General features: G+C 42.0%; 1 protein-coding gene across 1 annotated transcript in view; it reads right to left on the minus strand.

The window, feature by feature from the left end:
- The window catches only part of EML3 (EMAP like 3), a gene marked incomplete in the record, with an annotated part of 1888117 nt that overhangs the window by 983908 nt on the left and 877856 nt on the right, over window positions 1-26353 (minus strand). The window contains 1 exon segment of the mRNA XM_044075756.1: window positions 8094-8954. Coding sequence (XP_043931691.1) covers window positions 8094-8954 — 861 coding nt within the window.

Consider the following 26353-nt stretch of genomic DNA (forward strand, 5'->3'; position numbering starts at 1 on the left):
TCCACTTTTGAAGACAAGATATACAGCCAAAACAGTTTGATTTAGCACTTTCAATTGAATAGGAACCACTACTCATGTTCGAGTACCCTACACATCTCCACAGCAGAGTATACAGATTAAATACTACAGGAAGCAGAGAGAAGTTGTTAGGCAGGACAGCACTACTGGCCAAAGAAGACTCCAACTGTAAGAACGCACCGATGTACTCAGACAGACAGACATGAAAGTGCACATCAGTCAGTGGTGCTGCAGATCACTGAAACATCAGTTATAGCGCATGCTCCAGAGTACATGCAGATGTATGCACACACTTCATTGGTGAGTGGTGCTCTCAAGATGCTCATTCAACATGTATTCATGTGTTTGCTATCAGTTCTGACTCCAATGTGCTAGTCATACAATATAATAATGTTGTGTATTGTGACCAGTAAAGACACAACATTGTGACAAGTAGCTATATAAGACATCAAGGATGCTAAGGACAGCTAACAATAAACACCCAGAAAACACTGAAATACATCTGGAAAGTATGCAACTGGTACAATGCAAAAAGTTATGGCCATTTACTATACATGACATTAAGTAACAACTTAATATCAAAATTATCACGTTATCCTTACATTCTATTTGCAGTGCGATATATAATAAGCAGACTAAAACATCTGCATTTGCTATAAGTCAATAAAGAAACAGCAAACTTGTTTTTGTTTTGTTTGACTTTTGATGATGTATTTTTGCCAAAGTGCAGCAGCATCCATGAAACATCTGGTATAACAGGACGTCAGGACAAATAGTCAAGTAGTGTCATGACTCATGCAGAATTACAATATGGTACCAAGGCTCTGTATTAAACCCCAGAGAGAAAGTAAACGAAACATACAACTATTCTGACTCTTGACGAACAATGGCGTGACAAAGAAATAAGAGGGAAAGTGAAAGGATTTCCAGGTGATCAAGGAGATGCAAAGAAAAGAAAAGATAAATCAAAATAACATCTGGAGAAATAAAGGAAGTAAGCAGCAAGTCAGGCCGCAGCTATAACGTAATGGTTTCTACTGCTACATTTACCACAAGAAGAAGTTTGGAACACGTGTCCCAATAAGGATGAGGGACACAGGAACCATGGAAAGCATGGCCACCAAACATTTACAATGAGTCAGTGTTTATTCAAAGAGGTGTGTGTTTGAGAGCCTCTATCATCCTCTATCATCTCATCTCCTTTATCTTTCTTGTGGCCCCCACCTTCTTTTCTTTAGGCTGCTTTATTTTAAAATATTTTTATTTACATAAAACCCATGTAACTGTTATTTTTAATGAAAACTGCTTGTAAATGATGTAAGTGATGCTAAGGATGTCTGAATAATGGAACTGTTGGTCACGAATGAAACTGACTGTAAATGATGAATCAATGTGAATAACATCCATGCTGTCTGTATAATGGAGCTTTTCCCCTGGGCTTCCACTGAAAAAAGGCACTGATCACTTGGTATATCCTAGTAAACAAATGATAAATACATAAATAAATAAGAATACATGTTGATAAGTTTCATTTTGTTTGTTAACTTTTTATGCAGTATCTTATATAATGCTTTTAGTCAATGAGCTCTGCTCACTTTGGGTGCCATGACCTTCCTGTTCTGAATCATCCAGGATATGTCCTGGAATTCCTAGGCGAGAAATATTTTAAAATTATTTCCTTCATAAAAGAAAATGTAATAAATGAGTGAAGCAGCTATTCTGAGGAGACAACAGGATCAAAACAGTGACAGAATTCTGGAACACATAGACTAGACAGTGTAATTTCTATGGCACCGGTAGAGGGAAAAAAAAGGAATTTACAGTTTATCTGATAGAAAAATTAAATTGGCACAATAGGTCAAATGGTTCTCACCTGCCATAAGAATCTATGTTTCTATGTTTCTTTTAGGAAGAAGTGGTAAAGCGACCAATCAGGCTAATTTTTTTGGAGAGGAGGGGCTAAATGGCAGCACTGTCATTATGCAGTGTACTATATCACATACACAGATCATGCTAATGTCACTGTGTTAAAAAGTGTCAGTGGGGTGATGTCAGCAACGTATGGCAAGCTCAGTCTACTGAAAGTTGAGTTTCAAATCAACTTACAATCTCTGGATGCTGAGGTACCGCAGAAGGGCAAACAAACTCATAGAGGCTAGCCAAAAATGTCAACACAGCACTTTATATTTAATGAATGAGGCTGCAGCTGGGTACCAAGTCTTCTCTGAGGAGCACAAATCATAAAGAATGCAAAGAAGACTGATGCTGCCCAGGAAAAGGTAAGTACAGCCAGCAAAGTGTGCTCTGACAGTGGTGGACGTCAAACAGATTGATCAGCTAAGGAAACGTATTGCAATACAGTTCTTACCTTCTTTCAGAATCCACTTTATTTTTTGCAATTACTCATACTTTCTGGGATGTCTTTGTAGTCTGGCTACATATTTTACTTTATTTGTATTTGTTAATCATGGTAAAGAAATGATCCCACACTGACCTTTTTCAAACTCAGCCAGGGAGCACTGCCTGGTTATGTGACTTTCTCAAATTCCCACAAAAGGCAAAAGGAGGCTGAGGGAATTAAACTCTGGACTAGAGGAGGTAGGTCATATAAGTTCACATACAGTGATACTGTGCAAAAGCTGAAGGTCTCTAAACTCCCTCTAAAAATGTGGTTATAGTCTTGTTTTCCCAGTAAGTGAAATGGCAGTGTGGAGGTATAAGCAACACTAACCTCTGCCTCCATCTGTAAGGCCCAGCACCAGATGCAGTTTCTGGCTGAAGCGTGACTCAGTGCTGTAATTTCAAGTCTGATTATCAGCTCTGAACAGATCTGTTACACTACTATTGGTCAACTGCATTCAGTACAAGCTGCTTATTGGCCAGGTTGTTTCAGAAAAAACAGAGCTTCTGGAAATCTGAAAGAATAATGTAACAGCCTCATATGTACACAGCAATCCACTGGTTGAGTCCCACTTCAACAGTCTGTATATGCAGTTAGACATGATTTGAAAGAAGCTTATTTTTTTTTTCATTTTGGCTTTTTTAACCAGTTAGCTGTGTAGCACTGTGGCATTTCAGCTAAATAAAGCATGCTCTTTTAAATCTGCTGTGAATGCAATTGATATGTGCAATCCTCAGAAGCAATATCCTTTTTAAATGGTACCTCTACCTCATTCATTTATTATATCTATTGGCCGAATTCAGGTCCACTTGCCATCACAGTGCAAAAGTGAAGTGATAGAGCTCAGCAGATGATGGATCTTATGCTATTAACTCATTCAAGCCTATAGCACCTTTTTTGTATTCTTCCAGTTAATACCTACAGCTACTTACGGTGTTCAGACATTTTTTGGGTTTGTCATCCTTAAGTGAGTTACAAATTAATAATATGCATAATTGTATTCATAATTTCATAACTGAGGCACCTATATGTTATTGAGGGACATAGTGTGAACAACCTAGTGGGAAAAAGAAAAGTACATTGTTAATGTGTTACTACAGTGCACTATACTGGAGATAATGGCAGTTATTCGCCAGTAATTATGAAAATATAAAGTATGTCTACATGTACTTAATATTTCTAAAACTAGGTGACTTACAAACTATTGAATGACATCAGTGGAAACCTTAGAAGAATTGAAGAAAACTGTCACTGATGTTTGCACTCCCAAGTTGCACATCTTGAGAAATATTCAGGGTTATGTATATAACACAATTCTTCATATTTCTGTAAATATCTTAGTAAGCATGCCAATAGAAAGGAACTTTTTGCTATCATGTGAAAGTTTATGTTCAGCTAACAAAAGTAATCTGACATAAAACATCTAGGTTATACAGTTTCCAAGATATGACAACTTGTTTGTGAAACTTTAGATAAAAATAATATTCTGGTATTATATTCATAATGTATTCATGCTAATATATTATAGCACTGATGTAAAGAATGTGTCTGTACTGACTGTTCTCAATGCAAAGAATGATTTTACTGCTAACATTGCTGTTTGCACCATTTTTATAACTTTTACTGTTCATAAAATATTTGTATTTCTTTGTTACCTTTTTAAGTTGATTTCCCAGAAAATGTGTGTAGGCTACAAGAGGCATGACATTCCCTGGCAAATAGGTGATATCTTAATAACTTTGGATACCATCACCATAGCTACTTCCATTTCACTCAATCCCAGCTGACTAACACAGGAAAATAAGGCCTTAGTGGCTGCTGGAAACAGTCCTGACCTACAGACATTCTAAAATCTGGTTGTGAAGCTGCATCATAGCAGTGATAGTGTGGCTGATACAGGGACAGAGAGCGGAATACTGCTTTCCATCTCATGTTATGCCCCAATTACAGGCTATGTAATGACACTGGAAACCCTGCACCACTAAGATCAAGTAGGTACAAGTGTTGAGGTACAGCCCATCCAAATGGAACTAGGAATAGACATATACCAAGTAGGGAACAAACTTAATTAGGCAGAGAAGAGGGCTTAACTTACAACTAATCTAGGAAGTCTGTTCCTCCTAGCTAGTGCTATTGACCCATGGGTTCATTGTTGAACCTGGGTCAACAGCACTGCACACAGAGACAATTCTACTAAACTCAGCTTTAAATTCAAGTATCCTAGAACAGGTCAATGAAAGTTGTGGAAACATGCAAGAATGATATATCTGCAACATCAGATACTACTGTCAAAGACGGGGCAGTAATGGTGGAAAGAGGTGCTGTATGTCTCCATGTTAGAAATGGCAAAAAGCACTTATCACATGAACAAGATCAAAGAGTGAGTTTCACATTGCTGCTTATTCATCACAGCAAGTTAAAACACTGCTCAAGGCCAAAGGCCATTGGGGATCAGAGTATCCAGTTTGTTATACCATTATTTGCTAGAATTCATAAGGTTAGCTAATGAAAATGCAAACACGGTCAAAGAAGTAGTAAGTCTAACACCCAGAGACAACATATTCCACAGGCTAAACAGATTTTATAGAGAAATCATCCTTCTTTATATTTCTATTACATCAGATTATGAGTAACTCATCCTGAGCTGGGCCTGGGATTGGTCAGTACACTACCCCTGTAAACAAATATAAATAAATAAAACCCCATTTGCATAAAAAACTGTGTTCTGTGTTCATGAAGTCCACTGCCATAAAGAACCTCATTTTGATGTTGACTGACCTCCCCCCCCCTTAAAGGTGCACATAGTCATCCGGTGATACCTCATACTAATCTGGGTGAAGAAGGAGAATCCTGCCTAATACATCAGACCAAAATGAATGCATTTCATACTACAGTGTTTCCTTCACAGGCAAGACATAAAATCAACTCTTTAGAAATAAAGTACATGCACATTCAAGATTGCATGGAACTAAAGCAATGAAAAAGGCAACCGACGACAGCAGGACTCATGTATGATAAGCAAAGAGCACTGTCAATGTGATGTTTATACTGCCAGTACTGACCTCCAATAGACTTATCTAGAAAAACATCAGTGCAATCCTAGCACACATTTATTATTGTTCAGTAAATATGAACAGGCTCAAGGGGCAGTGTGGATGAAAATGTCACAACAGCATCTGCAAACTCTGGTTATGACTGTCAAAGGGTTTAATAAAGGAACACCATCTTTAACAGAGATGCAAGACAAAAGTCATGCAGAATAAATGCAAACTTCATGCAATAAAATATTTAAGATTGTATTAATATTTAATAACATTTTATTTACCACCAAAGTCTGCTTTTATCATGTTTATGTTCTTACCTTGCTCTTCTCATTACTCACTCTCTTCTTCACGGAGTCCTTAGTATCACAAATTGTCAGGTCCTCTTACACAACATTAGATACAATGACTCATTTAAAAAAACATTTCTCTAGGAGCTCAAGTCTTGAATGCAAAGGGCCAGCAGAAACCGGATGCATCAGTCACATCTGCTTACGAAAATATATAAGGCCTCAGATATTCCACAACATCAGTGCAAACACGCAAGCAGAAGGAGCCGTGCATCCAAGCTTGCTGCTGCCTGCATATCAGAATGTACTAGCAGATTACTTGGTTAGTAGACAGAGTATGTTTAGTAGTATGTACAAAGTCAGAGTTTGCTAAGTCAGAACCACATAAGAAACACGTGCAGAAAGGGGTGGCCTTGACTGGCATTGACTAATAGACAATGCATGGCTGAATTCACTTAAGGTACATGCCATTACCCACTAATTTATGCCCCCATGACTTCTAACATCAAGCTAGTTTACTAAAGAGGAATAGCAATAATTGTCACAAAAGAAGTGGACACATTATATAGATGAAGAAAAATATACAGCACCACACAGAAGTACTACTTTTAACAAACAAACGGTACCTACAAACTACATGTCTAAGTGTAAATTCCCCAAGACACACACAGTACTTCCATTCTTATCTTTACTGAGCACAGAAGTTGTAGTGACCTGTTTTAGCGTGATCATGGAGGGACAGGATGCATGAAGTGACAAAATATCTCGTGGCTGCATCTGCAGGGAAAATATTTTCTTTCTTCATTGACATCTTGGAACTTAACATTTGTTTTCAACTTGGATTGTAACAAAAAATAGAATCCCCTGATCTTAACATTTTGCTAAGGAATAATATTTTAAGTACAGGTCCATGCCACAGTACTTAACTACTAGTAAATGGCAATATTTAAGTGAAAAATAATGGATAAAACCCCATTAACATTACACTTGTTCTGGTCCAGAAATAAACATTCTCCCTTCTAAGTCATCAACACTGACATGAAAAGACGGTATGGTAATATTGCAAAAACTGCTGTTTCATTATCAAGCCACTAAAATGTCAATCTATATAGTTTCAACCAGGAAAGTTAATTCCAAGAAATCCACATCAAATGAATGAATGAAGGAAAGAAAGAAAATTTGATTTTAAAAAGTGGTTCAAAAACTCCAAATGTACAGGACCCACACAACTCTTCTCTAGGATTAAATCATTAAAGACTGTAAACACCAAAGTTAGGAAACAAAAAAAGTACTTGGGACTGCTACTTATGTAGTTCAGTCTTTTGGATTAGTGTGCTGCTAGCAAATAAAATGGAGAAAATATGTGTGAAATCAGAAACCAGGAAAAAAAAAACACATAAGCAAATGTTACTGCATGCAAATTTCATATTTTTTTCTGTCTACTGTATAATTCAGACTGATGTGAACAGATCAGTTTTTTTTACAGGGTGGCTTCGTTTGATGTATACTTAATAGTTTCCTTCTGGAACACGTTGGAAATGCATTTTCTTTTATTCATTTCAATGCTAACCAACATACATGTATGAAAATTCAGAGCCTGCATTTCCTATAATACTCTGCTCCAGAAGTTGTAATCAAGCAAACCACCATATAGTCTAGGTACAAACTGACTGTATTCTTAGAAGAAGCAATAATGAACCTCCAGTTCAAATCCTACTTGACTCTAATGGTTTCTGGACATTTTTAGCTGAAAAACAAATACAGTCCTGGGACACATTAATTATGTCACCAACAGGATGCACTAGGGATTAAGCCATGCAGCCTGTTGTAGGCAAATGATGAGCAAACATGAATGTCTATCCTTGCCATCTGTACTCCACACACACACAACTGAACCTTAGCCAGCTGCCTTGCTTTTTTAAGTTTTGTACTTTTTTATATTTTTATATAACCCAACCTGTAATCATCTAGCAAACATGATCTGAGATTGTTTATGTTGGCTTTTGGCAAAAAAAAGCAAGCGTTTAGCCTCTGGCTCAGTTCCACACCACAACTACCCTGTGTGTAGGGGAAGAGGTCATCTAACTACCTCACTTTCAGTCCAGTGCGCATTACTGATGTCTTAATTTAAACATCTGTGTACCACAGTTGAATAAAATGTGTGTATTGAAATAATTTGGGTCTTGGATGGCATCCCCAGGTTCATTATTGCTTATACAGTTAAGTTAAATATTAGTACTGAAGTTAGGATACAAGCACTTATTATTGAGATTGGGTTAAGGGCAGATCAGAGTGTTGGCTTCATGCAAGAGATTAAGGAAACTATTTTTTGTCTTAACGTACAGTGTTTTTTTATTGGCAATCAAGGCTTGAACCGCAGAAATAGGTGAAAGAGGCTCTCTGCTTTGCACTGTGCTGTGAGCTGGTAATGAAGACTGTTTTTCTTTCTCAACAGCTTGCAAAACACAGCCATTTTCCTTCTGCACTGCAACACCATATTCATTAGTCTGCATGGAAAACACGGATCCTGTTGGAGTTTGTGGGCTCTGAAGGTCAGATTGTGATGTAGGTGAGACTGCCTGGTTCTCAGTTTTTTTCTCTTGCTGTGTGGTCTCTGAAGAAGAGTGAGGTTCGGTTTGCTCCTGAGTTTGAGAGTTTGTGTTTTCTTTTGGCCTCTGTGTAGCTTGGACTGCACTGATCAGTGATTCTTTCACTGTATTTTCCTTTGTAAACTTGCTGTTGTCTTCGTAGGTTTCTTCTATAAGCAAACCAGCTTTGGTGTGTATCTGGGCCTCTGGGGGATTCTGAAGTTCATTAAAATGAGCTGGGTTTGAAAAATGTGAGTCATCTGTGTGGCTGTCCTCCTTGGAGCTGTTAACTGCCTCATACGCTTGCACTTGTGACTGACAGATCACGGTTTCAGTGAACAAACACTGCTCTTCAACCCTGTCCACATAGTTCAGCTGTCCATTCATAGTATGGTCATGGAAGACTCCACTGCAGGATAAAGGAATGCTCTCACTTGGCTGCATCAGGGATGCAGAAAAACCCTCAGTCTGTGTAGCAACAGTAACCTTTTCAGCTGCATATGTGTCTGTTGGTGAGAAACTTGGTTGAAGCCCCCTAGTTCCTTGGTGATTGATTAAACTCTGTTGCTTTGAAATGTTATTCATTCTGTTTTTCACTTCATTCACTGCTGCACAGCTAAAAGTAACACAGTAAAAACAAATCATAAACAACCCATTATACAACCTACGCTATCAGACTGGACAAGACAGCAGCAGAAAAAAATGCTACTCAAAATGTGGCCTTACTACTTGTGTGGCTAAGGTACATTAAGATTCCAGTTTAATTTGTCTTTTAAAGGCATTATAAATTAAAACTCACCCATTTTGCATCCAAGCGGTGCTAAAACCTACACCACACTCACGATGTTGCCTGCTTTGGAAGGCTGACCATTCTACTTACTTGCAATTTGGTATTTCATTCGGTTACACAGTTCTCATCAGTTATGAAATGCAGATGTACTAGAACATTCTTTTTCTAAGAATCCAGAACAAAAGTCCCAAATGAAAACCTAAACTACTGAATTAAGCATGCAAACCACAGTCAAAAAAATAAAAAACAAACCTTTTAAAAATGTTGCAGGAGTGCAGTTCATTACTGAACATGTCCGTAACTGGTTGGCATAATCCCTAAAATCCAGTCTGTGTGCAGTAAAATGAAAAATACTCCTCAGTGTAAAGCACACACTCACTGTCTGAAACAATGCAGTGATGTGCATGCCATTTCCTCATTCTGAGTGCATTTTGGATATTTACAAATATCTGTTGTGACTCAGTAGAAGTAAACAAAACAAAGTTGACATGCAGCTTAAATTCCCATTAATAATGGCAATAAAGCTCATTATCTTTCACAGTGGAAATGAAACATCTGCTCAGAAGGCCTAATAAATGAGTGATGGAGCATACAGTGGCATCAAGACATCAGGTCCATGGCAGAGAGTGCCTCAGAGCCCAGACAGACAGTAAAGCCGACCACAATGATCCCCTTGGGAACAGTATGTTACATTAGGGCTCAGCAGAGGAGCAGTATGTTACATTCAGGCTCTCCAGGGGAACAGCATGTTACATTAGGGCTCTGCAGGGGAACAGCATGTTACATTAGGGCTCTGCAGGGGAACAGTATGTTACATTAAGGCTCTGCAGGGGAACAGTATGTTACATTAAGGCTCTGCGGGGGAACAGTACATTGCATTAAGGCTCTGCAGGGGAACAGTATGTTACATTAGGGCTCTGCAGGGGAACAGTATGTTACATTAAGGCTCTGCAGGGGAACAGTATGTTACATTAGAGCTCTGCAGGGGAACAGTATGTTACATTAAGGCTCTGCAGGGGAACAGTATGTTACATTAAGGCTCTGCAGGGGAGCAGTATGTTACATTAAGGCTCTGCAGGGGAACAGTATGTTACATTCAGGCTCTGCAGGGGAACAGTATGTTACATTAAGGCTCTGCAGGGGAACAGTATGTTACATTCAGGCTCTGCAGGGGAACAGTATATTACATTAAGGCTCTGCAGGGGAGCAATATGTTACATTAAGGCTCTGCAGGGGAACAGTATGTTACATTAAGGCTCTGCAGGGGAACAGTATGTTACATTAAGGCTCTGCAGGGGAACAGTATGTTACATTAAGGCTCTGCAAGGGAACAGTATGTTACATTAAGGCTCTGCAGCAGAAAATATGTTACATTAAGGCTCTGCAGAGGACAATATGTTACATTAAGGCTCAGCAGGAGAACAGTATGTTACATTCAGGTTCTGCAGGGGAACAGTATGTTACACTAAGGCTCTGCAGGAGAACAGTATGTTATATTAAGACTCTGCAGGGGAAAATACAGTTGTGTACACTTACTATAAATGTAGATGTTCGCGTGTATTCACTGTAGCAGTTGTCACATTTGGGTTATCCTGCCAGGGGTAGTCCTCAGTCGGCCTGAATGCCAGAGGTTTAGTATTTCTGCATCGGTTGCTGTCACTCCAGGATTGCCATCATTCGTTACTGGTATAAAAACAGGCAGCCATTACATCAGTTTTTCTTGCCCTGTCAGGAGCCCCCAATAAGGAGCTAGGTTATGGTGGAAGAACACCACCAGTAGAAAGTAAACACCAAAAATTCCCTGTAAGGAGAGAGGAAGAGAGATACTAGGGGGATGGAGGGGGGAACCAGGACTGCAACAGTGAATACACTTGAACATCTACATTTATGGTAAGTGTACACAGCTGTACTATGTTCTTCATGTTTCACCGTTGCAGTCATCACATTTGGGTTGATTCCCAAAGCTGAAGAAAAGGGTGGAGCCAGTCAAGAAGACTGGGGGCTGGCTAGGATGCCCTGCAAGACTGCGGTGGCAAAGCCTGCCCTGGAGTTGGAGAAGATAGGCAGGTGGTAATGCTTGGTGAAGGTATGAACAAGATGTCCATGTTGCAGCCTCCAGGATGTCCCTGGTGGGGACTCCTCTGAGAAAAGCTGGAGAGGTGGAGGTTGCCCTAGTGAAATGTGTCCTGATCCCCTTTGGGGAAGTTTTCCCATGCTGTTTGTAGCAGAAATGGATGCAGTCTGCTATCCATTTGGAGATTGTGTGTTTGGATATGGCCTTGCCCTCTGCCCCTGCTGTGAATCTGACTAGCAATTGATCAGTTTTTCTAAAAGATTTAGTCTTGTCCAGATAGAATCTGAGCTGTCTGTGCACATCTAGAGAGTGCAGAATGCTTTCTCCCTTGTTTTGTGGGTTAGGGAAAAAGGTGGGCAAACAAATCGATTGGATGAGAGTCACACTGACACCACTTTAGGCATGAAGGATGGGTTAGCCCTGAGGGAGACCCTCTCAGCATGGAAAATGATGAAGGGCTCTACAGCCATGAGTGCTTGTAGCTTTGATACTCTCCTAGCTGAAGTGATTGCCAAAAGCAAGGCTGTCTTACAAGAAAGGAATTTTAACTCTGCTGAAGCTGCAGGTTCAAAGGGGGTAGGGTGAGCTTTTCCAACACAAGGTTAAGGTCCCAAGCTGGGGTAGGAGCTCTTCTGGGTGGCCTTAAGTTGTTAGCCCCTCTTAGGAACTGTTTGATGAGAGGGTGTGAGAAGAGAGATGGCTCTGTGCTGTAATGAGCAGAAATGGCAGAGGCATGAATTTTAATAGACAAGAAGAACAGACCCCTGTGTAGTAGGTCTGCTAGATATTCCAGGATGAGAGGTAGGGAGGGCTGTGCCATTCCAGCTCCCTTAGCCTGGATCCAGGTGTAAAACCTTTTCCACTTGTCAGCTTAGAATTTTCTAGTGCTGGGGCATCTGGCTTCATGTATAACATCAAGGACTTGTTTGCTTAGGCTGGCAGCTTGAGGAGAGGTCAGGGAATAAGTCAGGCTGCCAGGTTGAGGGTCTGCAATTGGGGATGCATGAATTCTCCATTCCTCTGGGTCAGGAGTGTTGGGATCTGAGGTAGGGGCCATGGTGGCAGGGGTGACAGGCTGCACAGCAGTGGGTACCAGAGCTGGCATGGCCAGTCTGGAGCAATCAGGATTGCCCTCGGTTTTTCCTCCCTTATTTTGAGCAGTACCCTTGAAATGAGTGGCAGACGGGGGGAAACACATAGACTGAGAGGTTTACCCAGTGGAAGGATAGAGCATCCACTTTCCAGGCCTTGCTGTGAGGTTCCCTGGTGCAGAATTTGCTGAGTGGGAGGCAAAGAGGTCCACCTTCGGGGTGCCCCATTTCTGGGTTACAAGGGTGAAGGTTCTGAGGTCTAGCTGCCACCTGTGTGGGTCTAGCAGGTTTCTGCTTAAGTTGTCTGCCAGAGAGTTTAGGGAGCCTGGTAGGAATTGTGCTAGCAGGTGCAGTTGCATGGCTGAGGCCTTGTGCCAATTGGTCATGGCGAGCCTGCAGAGAGGATAAGAGTGAGTCCCTCCCTGCTTGTTGATATACCATATCACTATGGTGTTGTCTATTTTGATCAGTAGAGGCCCCAGGGAGAGTAGGGGTCTGAAAGCTGTCAGGGCATGCTGAACAGCTAGTATTTCTTTTTGGTTGATGTGCAGATGTATTTGATTTGGGCTCCAATGGCCCTGAATGCACCTGCCATCCAGGTGTGCACCCCAGGCATAGTCTGATAAGTCTGTAGTGAGGGTCTGGGCGGCGTGGGGTTGTGAGAAGGGAAGTCCCTTGTTGTGGTTGCATACTGCTGCCCACCAAAGAAAATCTTTCCTTAGACAAGGTATCACTGGTATGACAGTTTCCAGGTCTTAAAAGTGTTGACAACAAAGGCTTTTTAGGTACCATTGTAGTTTCTTCATATGCAGTCTGTCATATGGAATGAGTAGAATGCTGGAGGTCATGAACCCTAGAGTTTGCAGGATTTTTCTTGTGGATAACTGGGTTCTGGTGGCTAGTTGAAAGAAGTAGCCTGTCAGGTAGGCTTGTTTTGCTGGAGTAATGAATGCCATTTGGAATGCTGTGTCCAGGCTTGCTCCCAGGAATACAATTTTTTGTGTGGGGACTAGTTTTTATTTCTTTTCGTTGACAGTAAACCCCAGGGAGGTCAGTAGGTCCTTTATAAGGGTCAGGTGCTGTAACAGCTTTTCCTGACTGTCTGCCTGAATCAGGCAATCGTCTAAGTAGGGGTAAATATGAATATTTCTTTGTCTGCAAAAAGCAATGGCTGGAGCCAGGCATTTTGTGAAAACTCTGGGAGCAGAGGATAAGCCAAAGGGAATCTCAGAGAACTGAAAGTGCATAGATCCTGCCCTGAAATGTAGATATTTCCTGCTAGATTCCCTTATTGGTATGTATAGGTAGGCCTCTTTTAGGTCTAGTGTGGTTAACCAAGCATCCTTGGAAAGCATAGGAAGAAGCTGCTGGGGAGTGAGTATTTTGAATTTTGGTATCACCAGAAAGGTGTTTAGAATGGATAGATTAAGGATTGGGTGACAGGTGCCCTCTTTTCTGGGTACCATGAAGAGTCTGGAATAGAAGCCTTGGCCTATCTGTTCTGCAGGAACATGCTGTATTGCCCTCATGGAGAGCAGGGAAAGGACTTGCTTTTTGGCCTCTGACCACTGGTTTGGAGGAAGATCCAGGAACCCTTTTGGGGTTGGCAGAATGTGGAAATAAAATTTGTATCCCTGGTACACTATGTTGAGGACCCATCTGTCATTGGTAATAGAGGCCCAGTTGCTTGCGTGGAAGGAGAGTTTTCCTCCTAGGGGCACAAGCAGGTGGGCAGAGGTAAGGGGTGGAGGTGTAAAGTCATTGTGAGTTTTTACCATAAGGGGGTGGCTTTGCACTCCCTGTTTTTGAAGAGGAGGAACTCCATTGCTTAGATCTCTGCATTCCCTGGGGCTGCTGTCGGAGGTGGGGGGGTCCACTTCCCCTGGGTCTGGGCAGCGCTGGCCTGGAGGGGGCAGGAAAGGACTATTGCTTGGAGGGGCAATGCCTACTGAACCTCGGAGGCTGGACCTGTAAGAAGTCTTTAACTGTCTGCATAGATTTAGCTTTTACTTCCATCTTTCTTAAGACCTCTTCTGCCTTGGTGCCAAATAAATTGTCTTTGTTCAATGGTGCATCCAATAATTTGGATTTGACATGGTCTGGCAAGGTCTGTTCCTTAAGCCAAGCATGCCTTCTAAGGACAGAACCAGTAACTGCTGCCCTGCAAGATGCTTCTAGGGCATCAAAGCCACACTGCAAGGTGTGCTTAGTAACTTGGCTTGCAGAATGCATAAGCTCTTGAAATTCTTTATTTTCTGCACAAGCAGGAAAGGAAGATATTTTTGTTTGAGGAGTTCCATGGTATGCTGCTGCTATTTCAGCATGTGGAACTGACACTTTAATGCTCTAATAGCAAGAGTAGCAGAGGTGTAAACCTTTTTACTCCATCTAAAGCTCGGGAATCCCTGTCTGAGGGGGTGGGATTCTTAGCTGAGGTTACTTTAATTCCTTTAGGTCCTTGAGAGATGACCTCTGGGTCAATGGTAGGATTTTTGAAAAGGAATTTGTGAGAGTCAGAAGAGACTCTGTAGTACCTTTCAGGTTTCCTGGGAGCAGGAAGGAGGGTGTCAGGAGTCAAACTGGATCCGATAAAAACATCATCCACAACATCCAGGACAGGAGGAATGGCCAAAGGTCTGTGCTGTGGTAAATCTAAGAATTCCCTGTCTCTTTTTTGACTGAGGATAGTCTTGACATTCCCAATGGAAATGCTCCCTTAATGTATGAAGGGTTTCCCCAAATGAAAAATCCTCGGGTGAGAGGCAGAAGGAATGGATTCCTCTGCATCAGAATCCTCATAAGCAGAGAGGGGTTACATGTCTTCATATTCAGAAGCATCAGAGTCATCGGACTCCGTTTCAGATAAAACTACTGGGGACAAGTCTCTTTTTCTTTTGGAGGGGATAGCCTGGCTTCCCCTAATAAGCATAATAAGGTCTTCTGCCATTTTAAGCATTTGAGATTGAGACAAGGAAGCAGGTGCCTGAGCTTGGGTCGTCTGTTATTTGGGTGTAGTTCGTACTCTGGGCCTTAGAAACTTGGTAGTTTTAGAATGAACTGAAGACGCGAAAGAAGTCGTCGGTCTGTGTCGAATGTCGGTAGTGCGAAGTACTTCCTTGGAAGCCAGTGCCTGCTCAGTGGCTCTGGACCCATTCAAGATAGAGACACCAGCAGGATCCTTAGTTGAAGAAGTGTCTTGCAGCATATCGGACTCCGCAAGGGTCTCAGTAGCGGCCTGTGAATCCACAGAAGTGGGCATCATCTGCTGCAAAAGCACCTCACTGAGGATCGGAGAACTGATGACTAGCTTAGCGGAAGTGTCTTCAGCAGTTTTGGACCTGTGAAGTCTATCTCTGTCTTTATCCTTATGTTTTTTTCAGAGGATTGGTAGTTGGATGACTTACTGAAGCCATAACTGAATTCGAGGACTGAGAACGAAAATATCTAGCTACAATTAGGGCCCGACGACGTATAGTTCTGGTGTTGAACAAAGTACAAAAGTGACAGCGAGGGACAGCGTGGTTGGAGCCTAAACAGGTGACACAGTAAGAATGGAAGTCTCGGTGTGGTATGTGCTTTCCACAAGCGAGACAATTGTTAACCTTTTCTGACATCAGTTAGAGCAAGAAAAAAGGATCCCCAACAGGGTACTTAGCTTTAGAAGACTTCAACTTCAATTCAGAAATGAAAACTCAGGTAGCAGCCAACCGGCACGCATGCAAACTGCTTCTGCTTCAGGCTCCTTGGCAAGAAAGACTGATGTAATGTCGTTGGCTGCCTGATTTTATACCAATGATGACCTGACGTCAGTCCTGGAGTGACAGCAACCGACGCAGAAATACTAAGCCTCTGGTATTTGGGTCGACTGAGGTCTACTCCAGGCAGGATAACCCAAATGTGATGACTGAAACAGTGAAACACGAAGAACATCAGTATGTTACATTAGGGCTCATCAGGGGAACAGTATGTTACATTAAGGCTCTGCAGGGGAGCAGTATTTTACATTAGGGCTCAGCAGGGGAACAGTATGTTACATTAGGGCTCTGCAGGGGAACAGCATGTTACATTAAGGCTCTGCAGGGGAACAGTATGTTACATTAGGGCTCAGCAGGGGAGCAGTATGTTACATTAGGGCTCAGCAGGGGAACAGTATGTTACATTAGGGCTCAGCAGGGGAGCAGTATGTTACATTAAGGCTCTGAGGGGGGGGTCTATATTATATGTTCGAAGTTTGAAAACTTCCAACGTTAAATAATCAAATTTAAATGCATGAAGTTTCAAACATCGAACATATAATAAAAAAAAAAAAAAAACAAGCCCAAATCTAACGGCTGTAGGCAGGGTGGCAAGGCCCCCTGCACCCCCACATGCACCCCCCACACCTCCTGCTCTTTAAATATACCAACTCCGAGACTGCACTACAGTGCAGTAAGGGAAATCCTCCTTTTACCGCACTATAGTGCAGTCCCGGAGATGGGATATTTAAAGAGCGGGGGGTGTGGGGGGATGCAGGGGGGCTTTTTTTATTATATGTTTGAAACTTCGAATATTTAAATTTGATTATTTAACGTTCAAAGTTTTCAAACTTCGAACATATAATATAGACCCCTGCAGGGGAACAGTATGTTATGTTAGGGCTCAGCAGGGGAGCAGTATGTTACATTAGGCCTCAGCCGGGGAACAGCATGTTACATTAGGGCTCTGCAGGGGTGCAGTATGTTACATTAGGGCTCTGCAGGGGAGCAGTATGTTACATTAGGGTTCTGCAGGGGAGCAGTATGTTACATTAGGGCTCTGCAGGGAAACAGTATGTTATATTAAGTCTCAGCAGGGGAACAGTATGTTACATTAAGGCTCAGCAGGGGAACAATATGTTACATTAAGGCTCTGTAGTGGAACAGTATGTTACATTAGGGCTCTGCAGGGGAGCAGAATGTTACATTAGGGCTCTTCAGGGGAAAAGTGTATTACATTAGGGCTCAGCAGGGGAACAGTATGTTACATTAGGGCTCAGCAGGGGAACAGTATGTTACATTAGGGCTCAGCAGGGGAACGGTTTGTTACATTAAGGCTTTGCGAGTGGGGTGTATATTATATGTTCGAAGTTTGAAAACTTTGAACGTTAAATAATCGAATTTAAATGTTCGAAGTTTCAAACATTGAAAATATAATAAAAAAAAAAACACAAACGGAACTTACCTGACTAGTGTAGGCAGGGGGTCAAGCCCCCCTGCACCCCCACACCCCTGCTCTTTAAATATATCAACTCCGAGACCGCACTACAGTGCGGTAAGGGAAATCTTCCCTTTACCGCACTATAGTGCAGTCTCGGAGTTGGGACATTTAAAGAGTTGGGGGGTGTGGAGGTGCAGGGGTGCTTGACCCCCTGCCTACACTAGTCAGGTAAGTTCCATTTGTGTTTTTTTTTTTTATTATATGTTCTATGTTTGAAACTTCGAACATTTAAATTTGATTATTTAACGTTAAACATAAAATATAGACCCCAGCAGGGGAACAGTATGTTACATTAGGGCTCAGCCGGGGAACAGTATGTTACATTAGGGTTCTGCAGGGGAGCAGTTTGTTACATTAGGACTCTGCAGGGGAGCAGTATGTTACATTAGGGCTCTGCAGGGGAGCAGTATGTTACATTAGGGCTCTGGAGAGAAGCAGTATGTTACATTAAGGCTCTGCAGGGGAACAGTATGTTACATTAGGTTTCAGTAGGGGAGCAGTACGTTACATTTGGGCTCAGCAGGGGAACAGTATGTAACATTAGGGCTCAGCAGGGGAGCAGTATGTTACATTGGGGCTCAGCAGGGGAACAGTATGTTACATTCAGGCTCTGTAGGGGAACAGTATATTACATTAAAGCTCTGCAGGGGAACAGTATGTTACATTAAGGCTCTGCAGGGGAAAAGTATGTCACATTAGGGCTCTGCAGGGGAGCAGTATGTTACATTAGGGCTCTGCAGGGAAGCAGTACGTTACATTAAGGCTCTGCAGGGGAACAGTATGTTACATTAGATCTCAGTAGGGGAGCAGTATGTTACATTTCGGCTTAGCAGGGGAGCAGTATGTAACATTAGGGCTCAGCAGGGGAGCAGTATGTTACATTGGGGCTCAGCAGGGGAACAGTATGTTACATTCAGGCTTTGTAGGGGAACAGTATGTAACATTAAGGCTCAGCAGGGGAGCTGTATGTTACATTAGGTATCTGCAGGGGAGCAGTATGTTACATTAGGGCTCTGCAGGGGAACAGTATGTTACATTAGGGCTCTGCAGGGGAGCAGTATGTTACATTAAGGCTCTGCAGTGGAACAGTATGTTACATTAGGGCTCTGCAGTGGAGCAGTATGTTACATTATGGCTCTGCAGGGGAACAGTATGTTACATTAGGGCTCAGCAGGGGAGCAGTATGTAATATTAGGGCTCAGCAGGGGAGCAGTATGTTACATTAGGTCTCTGCAGGGAAGCAGTATGTTACATTAGGGCTCTGCAGGGGAGCAGTATGTAATATTAGGGCTCAACAGGGGAGCAGTATGTAATTTTAGGGCTCAGCTGGGGAGCAGTATGTTACATTAGGTCTCTGCAGGGGAGCAGTATGTAATATTAGGGCTCAGCAGGGGTGCAGTATGTAATATTAGGTCTCTGCAGGGGAGCAGTATGTAATATTAGGTCTCTGCGGGGAAGAAGTATGTTACATTAGGTCTCTGCAGGGGAGCAGTATGTTACATTTGGGCTCAGCAGGGGAGCAGTATGTAACATTAGGGCTCAGCAGGGGAGCAGTATGTAATATTAGGGCTCAGCAGGGGAGCAGTATGTTACATTAGGTCTCTGCAGGGAAGCAGTATGTTACATTAGGGCTCTGCAGGGGAGCAGTATGTAATATTAGGGCTCAGCAGGGGAGCAGTATGTAATTTTAGGGCTCAGCAGGGGAGCAGTATGTTACATTAGGTCTCTGCAGGGAAGCAGTATGTTACATTGGGGCTCTGCATGGGAGCAGTATGTTAGATTAGGTCTCTGTAGGGGAGCAGTATGTAATATTAGGTCTCTGCAGGGAAGCAGTATGTAATATTAGGTCTCTGCAGGGGAGCAGTATGTTACATTAGTTCTCTGCAGGGGAGCAGTATGTTACATTAGGTCTCTGCAGGGGAGCAGTATGTTACATTAGGTCTCTGCAGGGGAGCAGTATGTTACATTTGGGCTCAGCAGGGGAGCAGTATGTAACATTAGGGCTCAGCAGGGGAGCAGTATGTAATATTAGGGCTCAGCAGGGGAGCAGTATGTTACATTAGGGCTCAGCAGGGGAGCAGTATGTTACATTAGGTGTCTGCAGGGAAGCAGTATGTTACATTAGGGCTCTGCAGGGGAGCAGTATGTAATATTAGGGCTCAGCAGGGGAGCAGTATGTAATTTTAGGGCTCAGCAGGGGAGCAGTATGTTACATTAGGTCTCTGCAGGTGAGCAGTATGTTACATTGGGGCTCTGCAGGGGAGCAGTATGTAATATTAGGGCTCAGCAGGGGAGCAGTATGTAATATTAGGTCTCTGCAGGGGAGCAGTATGTAATATTAGGTCTCTGCGGGAGAGCAGTATGTTACATTAGTTCTCTGCAGGGGATCAGTATGTTACATTAGGTCTCTGCAGGGGAGCAGTATGTTACATTAGGTCTCTGCAGGGGAGCAGTATGTTACATTTGGGCTCAGCAGTGGAGCAGTATGTAACATTAGGGCTCAGCAGGGGAGCAGTATGTAACATTAGGGCTCAGCAGGGGAGCAGTATGTTACATTAGGGCTCAGCAGGGGAGCAGTATGTAATATTAGGGCTCAGCAGGGGAGCAGTATGTTACATTAGGGCTCAGCAGGGGAGCAGTATGTTACATTAGGGCTCTGCAAGGGAGCAGTATGTTACATTAAGGCTCTGCATCTATGGGTAATGGTGCACAGTAATCTGACTGTCTGCACTGCAGTGTAGAGTGACGTAGTGTGACTAACTTAGGATGTTTTGTCTTTGATAACTACTTTACTTATGCAGAATAATAAAATTATTAACATTAATAGAGAACACTCTCCAATGACATGGCTAAAGTTTCATCACTCTCTGCAAGTGCCACATCAGGTCATCAGTCAGAACAGCACAGTGTTTGGCCATCTGGTATAGGAGCAGGAAACTTGTCTGTCCACGGTGCGCTACTGAATTTCTCTGTGATAGATGTCTGGTGATGGGAGGAGAACTGAGTGGGAAAGAACCAGCTCTCCCCTGTAGCACATTCACTGGCAGAAGCCAGAGGCTGGTCCCAGGCAAGAAGAAGAGTTCAGCAAGAATGCTGAGCTTATTAAATATTTGGCGACTCTCTAAGTCACAGGGGTCATAACCCTCAACCTTTCAGGACTTCAGAGGTTAGTGAAGATAAAAGATCAAGCCCTGTCTTTTCCTCCCTTTAATAAGGACTGCACTACGTTTTTCCTTCCTGCACCTGTTAGGTGCCAGCAGCTTCTTTCCTCCTACACTGAGTCTAACAAAGCTTTAACCTCTCCCAGCTGAACCTGACCCACATCCAAAACCACTGAGGAGATTAAAGATGCTGGGGCAGCATTATACTAATGCCAGGAAGTGTGTCCTAACTCCCTCCACCCCATGGTAACCTTGCAAGCTCTGTAATTGCTGCCTTCATGAGGTGCATGCGTGCTCCTGGGCATGAGCAACATCCCTACTAAGCATCACACTGCTTATGCACGGAGCTCACCAGACTAGCAACACTGCTTTACTGCAGCAAGCCTAGGCTGTCTGCATCCCAAACCCCAGGATGGGCAAGAAAACGTCTGCAGTCCCCCCCGAGCAACAGTGCATACGATCATCATTGTGTACTACATTTTACATTACACATAAACAAGATGATTACAGTACTATTTCACAAACATACTACCACCAAGAACTAGCTGAAATAACTATTGATGAATTCATAATATGTTCTGAACATATCTTCTTCTGTTGGGTGGGGGGGCTTTGGACCAACACTGTCCATTCAGGTGAATATCCTCACCTCCAACTTATTTATGCTATGCTGCATCAAGGGAACATTATCAGTTTCCCACATTAAGTTTGGGGCGCTTGGATACAACAAATATGTATTTCCTGTTTCCCACTGAGACTGAATGTATAGACACCAGCAAAACATATTTGATTTAGTACCAATGTCATTATAAGTAAATACTATTGAATTTGTGACCATTTTTCACAGAATATAAATATATATATAAATATAAATATAACCACAGTCATCCTTGATAGCATTATTTAGTGGCAATGAACTTGGCACAAATGTCACAACAGTAACATCACTGACATGTGGCCAAAAAGCATATCTGTTTTCACAAAGACTAAGCCAGGGTAGAACTCAGCACATCAAAATTAACATTACTTGATACAAGTCTCTCTCTCTCTCTCTGCTTCAGTAAAGGTAGTTTTAGAAGAATGTTCAGTGGTTCACCATCAAAATGTCGATCGCCCATCATCGAATGTGCATATTGTTGACTTCTTTACACGAAATCCATAATGCCGATTTCTCAGAATGGCACAAAAAAAAAACGAATGTCAACATTTCCTACTGCTCCACACCTAAAAACAAGTGCTAACATGAGTCAAAAAGGGAGTGAGACTTTGCAGTTCAGAATATCGGTGTTCGACATAAGCACTTAAAACACTACCATCACAGACACATGCATGCCTTCTTATCTGTCAGTAAAAGTTGATCGAGTACACAGTAATGAAGTATAGAAGTCATCTGCCATATGTACATCTGTGTGTGTGTGTGTGTGTGTGTGTGTGTGTGTGTGTGTGTGTGTGTGTGTGTGTGTACAGACACACACACATGCACACACACACAAACACCCACACCCAAATCCACCTACTGCCTACGTATATGCATACATAAACATACCTATACAATCAAGAGTCTCCAGGGGCTACTACTAGAGGTGCAGTGGTACTGATCTCATTGCCCAGTAAATGTAACTGCCTCAAAGGAACATATTGGTCCCTGGAAACCATTAGAGCTTACTGAGGTAGTTTCTTCTAAAGTATTTTAACAGGATCCCCTCCAGTTATAGGACAGTAAGACACTATATATTTAGGGTCTATGTTAAATAAACAAACGCTTAATATGTCGAGTATAATATACTCGAACACTTAAGTGAATGTTTATTTAATCAACAGCTGGAAATGTCGCAATCCAGAATGTAGAAAAGTTTTGTTTGGCCTCCTCCTCCTCCCAAGTGCTGTCGGACACTACACTGACTGAAAGCAATAAGAACGTGACTATGTACGTGATGCACTTAACATATACGGGCACTGTCCTTCAATTTACAAAAAGCAATGTACTTTTGTACCCCTTTTAAACCATGGTAATGCCCTGTACAGTTAAGACGTAGTTCACTATTCATATCCTTTTGTGTTACTGCACGTCGTTTACAAGCAGCAATGTTAGTAATGTGTATCTGCATTTTACTGATCATTGTCTTATATTTAGTTGTGCTTCGTCTTACAGTTAGTATATAAGTTAGTGTAGTGCGATAGTTTCATGGTTAGACTTTGGTGGTTAGTCCTATTCACATTACGCTTGGCTGGAATAGCTTATATGACGTGATACGTCACATACTTCAGTACTGGCCAAACAAAACATTTCGGAACTCCTATTTCCAATATTTGGAGCTGTTGAGTAAATAAACGTTCACTTAACAGTGTTCGAGCATGTTGTACTCGACATTTTAAGTGTTTGTTTATTTAACATAGACCCTATATTTACACCTCCCTGCCCCTACACAAGTAGTAGATAAAGATCATGCAGAACATATAGAGGTGTTGCATACAAAGGCTTACTTCTAGTTATTTTATTTCCATCCTAGAGATGGAAAGATTCCCTGCACTACTGCAGCTAAAGTCCTCCAAAGTTAAGATATGCTGGGTTTACTGTGCATGCCATGATCTGTACAGCACCTGGCTAGCAAATGCTTCCTAGGATTCAGACATGATCTTGGAAATGCCTTGCAGCACGAACTGATTACATAATTCAGACTACACTGGCTCAACTGAATTTAATGTTCATTCGTGTTATAGACCAGTGAGCACTAAAATATGTAAATAAATAAATAAATAAATAAAAGGCTCTATGCAAGGCCACAACAATAGCCTGCAACACGCCGCAGCTGAATAGCACGCCACCACACCAATTTCATATTCATGACAGACAATGCACAGGCTTGCAGCATAGGCTGATTAATTACTTGTTTTTTAACTTAATAATCCTTTACAAGCCACTGTTTAAACTTTGGTAAAACCTGGTGAAAGATCACTTCATATATCTGGTTATCAAATGAATAGTTTACAATTCAGATGAAATATATTTACATCCCATAACATTATTCTTCACAGCAGTAACTCACAACAAAATGATGCAGTTGTATCATATTTGCATATGACTTTTAAAATTATAAGTATATTCAAATAAAAATAAAAACACTGAAAACAACTTGTACATTGCTTACATAGTCAAATGTTCCAAGTTATCACTTAAAAATGACTCAAATTCAAACACTACATCTTACATGAGCTTTGGCCTTCCTGCTACAGACACAATCAAGCTGATCAAAATGACTCCCTATTTAAGAATAAAAGATGTCTGAATAGAAATTATGCTAGCACATCTCCAAGTATAATAGGACTAATGAACCTGAAATGAATTAAACATGTTTTGTTTGAGTCGCTGCCTAAGTTTAGATCCCTAGACTGGTTGATCCTCGTGCTGTTTGACTTGCGAATGTGTAGCAGCTCCATCAGGGCTGAATTTGTGAGTGCCTTGTAGGTCAGGCATAGGTCACCCCTTAATAATCGGTAGGAGAGAGACTAAAGGGATAGGGCTTTTAGTCTGTTTGCATAGGACATGTTGTCTACGTCCTGCATTTAATTTGTGAGGAACCTCTGTGGTTGCTCCAGCTGCTGTATGTGCCTAGTCAAGTACAGCCAAATGGTGCATTGCACTCAGTTATTGGTCTAATGAGGACTGAATACAGTAGAACTACAATTTCCTTGGATCTGGTTGTCATACCTTTACTTATCATTTTCCCATTTAGTTTTAGGCCATGGTTCTGGCTCCAATCATTTGTCTGTTCTAGATCCTCCTGAAGGATATCTACTTCACTGGGGTATTCAATGACTGCCCCCAGTTTGCAGTCATTAGCAAAATTTGTCATCCAGAAGCTTTCCACATTTGCCTTGACTTCACAGGAGTATATTCTGAACAGGAGTGGTCCCAGCACTGAGCCTTGTGACACATCACTAGTAAATGGCCTCTTGCTATATCTGGATTCACCCACTTTAGCCACGTGTCCTGTTTGTGAACCAACTGGCTATCCATCTAGTGATGTAAGGATTTATGCCAAGTTTTATGAGTTTATTTATAATACTTGAGTGGGGAATGGTATCAACTACTTTGGCCAAGTCAAGGTAGATGATATGCATTGATTTACCCTCATCCATGGCCTTAGTGACTTTCTCAAAGAAATCCATGAGCTTCAGTAAGTATGACCTGCCCTTGACAAAGCTGAGCTGGGTTGGTCCAGTGTTTGGAGGTTTCCTACGTCATTATTTATCAGGTCCATGATTATTCTTTCCACGGCCTTACATATAAGACTAGTCAAACTTACGAATCTGCAATTTTCTGGGTCAGTAGATGGTCGCCCTTTATGCAGACAAGTGACTGTTGCTGTCTTCTACTCTAGCAGGACAAAGCCAGTCCAGAGGCTGTGGTTAAATGGAGATCCTAATGGCCTTAAGTCCTGATTTAAGCTGTTTAAGAGGAAACCTGGTATATCGTCAGACCTCATTGAAGCTGTGTTTTTAGCTTTAGAGAGTGCAGTCACAACCTGTTCTTTGGTGATTATTGGCAGTGCAGTGGTGGAGGGTAATTCTTCGGGGAAAACTGGGGATGACGAGGAGGTGAAATTTGAGCTGAATTTGTTAGCCAGCACATTTGCTATATCTTCTGGCTGAGTATAGATGATGCTATGTACAACTAAGTGCGCACATTGTTGGGTGCTGGCCTTAACATTGTGGACACAACTATAAATGCCTAATGGTTATCCTTGGCTTTGGAGGATATTTTTAATCTCAAAGTCTGCCTTCAAAGACTTGAATAGTTCTCCGATTTACTTATTTTAGCAAATAGGGACTCTTTGCTCTGTTGTGCAAATTTCCTCTTACTTCTCGACAGGATTTTCTTTTCGTTGTACAACCTATTAATACCTGGGGTCCACCAGGGTGGCTTATTTTTGCAGTTTGACCTGTGTTTATTTCAGACTGGTACTGCTGTTTCTATGCAGTTGTTTATATGGCTGTACAGGGCTTTTGTGTATGCCCTACATAAGCTTCTGTGTTTTCTGGATTGGGAGAGCTTGGAAACTAGGTATGCCATCCCTTAATAGGGGGGTAATTTACCTTAGAGAAGTTCTTAACGTTTGGGGTTAGGTGAGGGGATTAGTTTTACCTTACTTCAAGGGAGACTGTTGTGTGAACTGATCTTAACAGAGAGGATATCACACTTGGGTGCAGCATTCTCCCAACTTTTGTGAGTACCAACTCTAGGATATTTGTTCCCCTAGTGGGAGTGCAGACTAGCTGCTCCAAGGCATTTGAATTTACAAAGTCGAGAAACCTTTGGGCTTGCATGTTAGTTGTGGAGTATGCCTCCCAATTAATGAAAGGGTAGTTAAAAACACCCATGAGTATGGAAATGGGCTGGATGGTGAGTAATCCTAGTAAATTCAGGTATGATGTATGGGTTTCCTGGATGACGGTGGGGGACCTGTAGCTAACAAGAATATAGTAATGGATTTTTCCCATGGTGAGTTGGACATGGAGTAGCTCAAGAAAATCATACTGTTTGACTAGCCTTAAGGTGTGCTTACCCTTTATGTAGATAGATACACCTTCGCCTTTGCTCTTTCATGTTCTGTGGGTAGTCAGGACATACAAAATGCATTACAGCCATGTTCTGCTAGACTG

The sequence above is a fragment of the Protopterus annectens genome, chromosome 6.part1 (genome assembly GCF_019279795.1).
Source record: "Protopterus annectens isolate FY-2018-M chromosome 6.part1, PAN1.0, whole genome shotgun sequence".
In the NCBI taxonomy this organism is placed as follows: domain Eukaryota; kingdom Metazoa; phylum Chordata; order Ceratodontiformes; family Protopteridae; genus Protopterus; species Protopterus annectens.